Source organism: Juglans microcarpa x Juglans regia, chromosome 4D (genome assembly GCF_004785595.1).
Source record: "Juglans microcarpa x Juglans regia isolate MS1-56 chromosome 4D, Jm3101_v1.0, whole genome shotgun sequence".
In the NCBI taxonomy this organism is placed as follows: Eukaryota; Viridiplantae; Streptophyta; class Magnoliopsida; order Fagales; family Juglandaceae; genus Juglans; species Juglans microcarpa x Juglans regia.
Window position 1 is genome coordinate 27,266,638 of NC_054600.1, and position 6,289 is coordinate 27,272,926.

At 37.3% G+C, this 6,289-nt stretch overlaps 1 protein-coding gene across 1 annotated transcript; it reads right to left on the reverse strand.

Annotated features, from left to right (window-relative positions):
- Positions 1–1,354: 1,354 nt before the first annotated feature.
- On the reverse strand, positions 1,355–3,813 carry LOC121261423 (thaumatin-like protein 1). Its single transcript, XM_041163775.1, has 3 exons — positions 3,459–3,813; positions 2,694–3,369; positions 1,355–1,962 (listed from the first exon to the last, which is right to left on the reverse strand). The coding sequence occupies exons 1-3, from the start codon at positions 3,526–3,528 to the stop codon at positions 1,746–1,748; spliced, it is 963 nt and encodes a 320-aa protein (XP_041019709.1). The 5' UTR covers positions 3,529–3,813; the 3' UTR covers positions 1,355–1,745.
- Between the last annotated feature and the right edge of the window lie 2,476 nt (positions 3,814–6,289).

The window sequence follows — 6,289 nt, forward strand, 5'->3', positions numbered from 1 at the left end:
ACAAGCCATCAACTGTCTCTCTCATTTCTTTCTTCCGGCCAACACGAGTCTTTTTTTTTTTTCAAAATATCACTCCAGTGATGGGACAAGCACTGCCAGTGAACAGTCATGAGTCCCACTGACTTTATAAATTATCATAAATATATCTAATTTATCTTAACATTCCAATACATTTTAAACTCATTCTAAATGAATTTTACATAATTTATTGAACTACTTAACTCACTATTATTCGTAAAGAATTGAGCTCATTTCAGTTTAGCTCAACATCTAAATACAACCTAATATCTTTAACGGCCCTCAGTCTTATATATAAATACTTATCCCGTGTATGAATTAGATAAGTTGCAATTTTCATCTTCAGTCTATCTTCGCCTCTCTCGATAAGCTCTCTCTTCTTTTTCCCCAACTCCATTTCTGACACCTTTTCTTGGATCCCGCAGATTCTGTGCGCTCATAACTTGCAAAGTGTGGACAACTTTTCTGTCTCCCAAGGTTTTCCCATGTGGTTTTAAGCCGTCTCAAGAGACTGAATCTAAAGACACTGTCGTTTGAATTTGTAGAAGTCGACTACGAGGGAGCCATGGATTATAGATGTACTGTAATCTTATCGCCCAGAATTTTGCCTTAATCATCTATTTAACGAGTTTAAAAATCTGTCTATGATTAGTTAATCATGATACACACCTTGCAAAAAAATTTTATGCATATTTTCTTCATCCCTTGTCTATGATTTCTTTGGCAACGACTTGAGGAAAGGAAAATCTGTACGCAATTTGAAGAAATCTACCATTTCGCAGAAGAAAATTGCTCAAGTATTTGTTTCATGATGTTTTCAGCGACTGAACGTCATCTGTCTCTGGCCATTAGCTCCTTAATCATCGGCCGATTATTTCACTGTGTATGTGTCATTTAATCATAATTTACCATAGACTTGCGCTGCTCCCTATTCATCTCAATTTCTCAAACCCTATGCAAAACATGACTGCCATCACCGCCTCCCCCTTGGTACTTTCCACATCCGGCAGCCTCTCTTCTATCTTCCACTCTCTGAAGCCCGTTGACTTACCCACGCATATGATCCAACACGAGTAAGGACTTCTGAAGCTGACCTGCGAGTAATTGAGCCAATCCAATTACTCACTCACAATATTTCCTCAATGAAGTTAGAACTTAGAACTGCCGTGTGCCTTCAGCTTCCATAGGAGCAGGTTGATTTGCACCTCCTTTTTTTTATCCTTCATTTTTGGATTGGTTGAAAATGTCCTGAGTTTATTAGATTCATAAATGATCTTTCATAAGCTTAGTGAGTCCTGAGAAGAAGTCTTTAACAAACAAAGGATATAACTATTTGGTAATGATTAGACGTCCATTTCTAGCAGAAACCACCATTGCTCTGAAAATCATATAACTAGCTAGTAAGCTTACAGTTACAGCAAAGTTGGTCTACTTTAGTAGTTGCCCACTATTCAGGATCCATTGATTTAAAGTAAAGCAAACACTTTTGTTTTCTAGCACATGTAATGATGTAAGTTTGTTATAACAACGAGATTTTTTTATCATATAAAAGCTCTTTCTTTCTATGCCTATGAAAAGCTGTTTCTTTCTAACTTGTGGTACAAACTACAAATTCCTCGCTAAGTAAGAAAGAAGCAATGTATACATCTAGCTCCGAACGTCTGTACAAGTGGCATGAAAAATGGGCTTAGCAATCACAGAGAGAGAGAGAGAAAGAGAGAGAGAGATTAAGATAAAATAAAAAAGAGGCATAGAAACGATGTCAGAGAAGCGATCACTGAAGCAGAACAAGATGGGATCTTGGATGAGTCCCCAGTGAAAAAGTCTGGAAACCATGACGAGGGACTGTTGACCAGCTCGTTTGGCACCTCCCGTGGCTGTGACTCGGTTCCGGAGCTATTTGTTGTGCTTGTGGTTGGAGATGCATCTCTTGCAGATTTTTTACTGTAGAAAATAGAATTTGACAAAGTTATATGAATTTCATTGAATACGCCATAGCACGATCGCTCTTAACTGAAAACCAAAAGGGTACTATGTTCTATGAATACAAATAAACTCTCTCTCTCTCTCTCTCTCTCTCTGTTGCTACGGTGGTTAAGCTGATTTATTCCAATTAGGAGAGACTGAAATCAATCTCAGCCCCCACAGTACTGCCATCATCTATTTTTTGTTCATTTTTATGTACTCGAAGAAGTTGATTTTACAGGCAAGTTAATACCGCTGACACGTACGTTAGCTTGTGGCAGACAAAAGCAACTTACGAAGATCGAAAGTAGTATGAAAGCTAACACAGAATAATCGTAAAGAAGACAACACTAACCATGGATTCAACTTCTAACTCATCTTATTCGTCAATGTAATCTTATAAAAACATTACTTTATTTAAAATTTTATTTAATCTTTAAGTTTTAAATAATTTTAAGTAGTGTGATGGAAGATAACAAAATTTAATTAATATAGAAAACACTTGTACTGACTAAAATATACAAAGAAGAATAAAAGTCCATTTAAATAGTGAGATAAGATGAGTTGAAATAGTTTGTAAATAGTAATGAAATTATTAGTTAAAATTAGATAAAGAAATCACCATCCAAATGGCCATAAATGTGAATATTTAAACTGAAAAAAAAAAAGAAAAAAAGAGAGAGAGAGAAGAGAGAGAGTGGGGACTTTACCTTGCTCCTGAAGGGCAGAATGTGATTGTATAATCTGCTCCTGTACACGTAAAAGTACTCGTAGCATCATCGTAGGCGTAACTATACGATCTCGGACATGCGGCTTTAAACATCTCTGAGTAAATCGACGGCTTACAAGTGGTCGGTGAACCATATTGGCCATTGCAGCAGTACTCGGGGCTCCCAAACGCCTCGCATGCACTCTTACACGCCGCACCGTCCCGAGTCCGCAACTCTTTCGGGCACTGCTGGTTCAAGTCCGTTACGCACCCGGTTGACAAGCACGTCCCCGACCCACCGATCACGTCGACGATCATTGGTACGTTGTATCCGTCAACTAGGCTCACGTCGTAGAAGTCCTGTGTACTGACGGACCCGATCGTGAACTCCGCCAGAGTTGCTGGCGGGTTCGCTCCGGCACCGTTGCATTCCACCTGCTTGGAACCACAGTCACCGGTGACGCAGCTTCCTTGACCGAGGTTTGGGTCGAAGGTACAGCCGGTTCTACCCCAGAATCTTCCGGACCAGTTCGGCGGGGCCTGGAAGTTCCGGGAACCGCCTGGCCTGAGTTCGAATCCGGTGCTGTCTAATTTGGCGCTACCGGCACTGGATTGAATCCCTGGCCATACTGTGTAGTCACACCTGTTTATTATCGTAAATGTAGCCCCTGAAATGCCTGCATCAAGCCAGACCACCGAGGTGGATAAATACAAGGTTTATATATCTCCATAATGAGATTATCTGAAGCGTTTAAATATTAACTACCTCTACAAAATGCAATCAAAACTGCGAGGCTGATGTACAGAGAAGAAAAGCAGGACACGGTGAGATCCATTTGAGAGATATATAATAATCAGTCGATTACAATATATATGATATCGATGAAGATGAGATTATTTGTGATATTTAGATCTCTCTCTAATGAAAGAAAAGCCGCATTGCCAACAAGTTGACGACGATAATGATTGGCAATGTAGGGGATTATAGGATTGATAGATACATGCGAGATAAGAAGAATGGAGAAATATTAGCTGGATTTTTCACCCATAAAACTTAGAGGATGCTTCTAATTTGTTTATGGCAGAAATGGAAATGGAAGAAAGATTCTGAAGGAAAGAGAGTGTACGCAGGTCTGTCTGCCTGCTGTATATATATATATATATATATATATATATAAAGTGGTTATCTAACGGAAATTCTTGTTTTAACAGATTTCTTTGTTTTTCTATTAACTTTTTCTATATTCCGTTAACTCCCCTTAATTCCGTTTGTATAGTAAAATTAAAAGTAGTGTGAAGAGTTACTGGAATGCCTGTTGAATTTACCACAGATATATTGACCCTTCGACTTCACCGATGATTTGCAACATGTTGGAAGACCAAAAGTCTCCTCCACCAATGGTGTGAAGTGGCCAAGAATCACCAGGTTTACTATGCCTGCCATTTATTTCTTTCATCATCATAAATTTTTGGTACACAAACGGACTAAGGCAAGTTTTTTTTGTTGTTTATAAGAAGTCTGCGTGTTATCTCAAGTTAAGGTTTGCTATGCCTGCCGTTTCTTTCTTTCATCATTATAAATTTTTGGTACACAGACGGACTGAGGCAAGTTTTTTTTTTCTGTGTATTATTCGAGGTCGATTCTAACAAAAACCCAGTTGAAAGACAAATTTTTTTACAAGTTTACAGAAACAGAGTGAGAGAAAGAGAGAACACGGGAGGAAGATACAAAAGCTTACGACAGTGTAATGGTGATCGACCTGGGCAGTGTCTCATGGCTGGGCTATGGTGCACGACGGCAAGTGGTTGGGAAGCTTCAGTCGTTGGCAGCGAAGGTGCAACGATTGACTCTGTTTTTGGCCTCCTAAAACAGAGGCTCACTTGCTCGTGCTTTGTTTGAGGCTAACGGGAAACGATTTAAATATAAATATATATATTTTGGTCTGGCTTCGTAGGGGGGAAAACTATAATTTCCAAGGATTTTTGGTTGCTTGGGAGGTGATTCTGAAAATTGATAGTTTAGGGTATCATTGCAGCTTGTATGGTTTCTCATATATATATATATATATGTTTCATCGATTATTATATATATATATATTTTTGGTCTGGCTTCAGTTTTAATGTAATTCGGTTGTATAGAGACATTTGAGCTCTTACGGTGTTCTTAAAAAAAAAGGATTCATGCTTTCTTGATTGGTTGGCAAATGAAAAGCTCAACGTTATATACGAAGAGTTAAAAGGTCTTCCAGATCAAACAAACTGGATTGGGGTTAATCATATTTAAGCGAATTTGAAGTTATATTAATGAGCAGTTGTTCGGAAAAAAATGGAAAGAATTTTATGATGCAATTGGCAGTCTAGATTTTTTTTTTATATATAAGAAGGCAATCTAGACTTTAAGGTACCTCTAATTGCTGAGTTTTGTTTTTTTTGGGTCGTCCATTACTTTCGTCAATGAAAAGTTTCATATTTTGTTTCTATCGTTTGTGAGGCAACTCATAATCCAATTATCTCTTTTTTGTTTTTGTTTTTGTTTTTATTTTTATATTGTTTGTTTCTGGATATGTGATAGCCTTTACTATAAAGACTATGCAAATATGGCACCCTTAAAAAATGACTATGTCGATATAGCTCTGAAGCTGTTTCGTAGTTGTTCATTTTCAAGAGTGGTATCATGTTGTCTGGTTGGCTTTTACGATTACATCTGGTGGGCGCTGGTTTCCCCTTTAAAACTATGTAAATTTAGTCCTAAAGTTTTCTTAATTTGTTATTTTCAAGCGTGATATCATCTTGTCTGGTTTTTAGAATTATCCATGGTGCACACTGCATGGTTCTTCCATCTAGCCATTCTAATAATATCATGTGAGGTGCTTTATGATGGAAAAGTTTAGTGTTAAGTCGAATGTCTATAGTACAAAAACTTTTCATTTAGTAGGAGAGTTGTTTGGCACCAATGATTATGAGATTTGTTTATACCATGTATCTTCATGTACACACATAAATAGTTATATAAGTCACTTGTTTTTCTTTGGATCAGTTAAACAATAATTTCATTGATGAAATAGTTGTAAATCACTTGTCCTAAGTGCATATAACATTGCTTTCTATAATTTAGCTGTATAGAAGTTGCTTTCTGAATTGTCTTCTGCTTACCAAACTGTTTAATTTCTACTGGCCGGAATACAGTTATATTAGCAAGCAACATAAACAAAGTTGTAATGCTTCTTTCCTTAGAAGAGCCTATAGAATTGAACTTTTTCTGATTGAGCATCCTATAGTCTCTTTGCTCTTGTTATATTATTTTTATCCTTAGTGGAGTTAGAGATAGGCATTGAATATGCTCCTCATATGTTCTAACTTCTCATAGCAATGCATCTACACAATGGCTGTTGTGTCGTCCCCAATTACTCTTTTCGAATCTGGATTATTCAATGGTTTTAGCATCCTAGGTAAAATATAGCTTAAAGCTGAGATTTACATCTTATGTAAGCACAGAATTCGTAAGTCAGAGGTCAGCTCTTTGATTTGACTATGATAGTTTATTTGATTTCACTTTTTATGGTTTTTGTAGAAACCCATTCGATGTCTTAAGAGAAG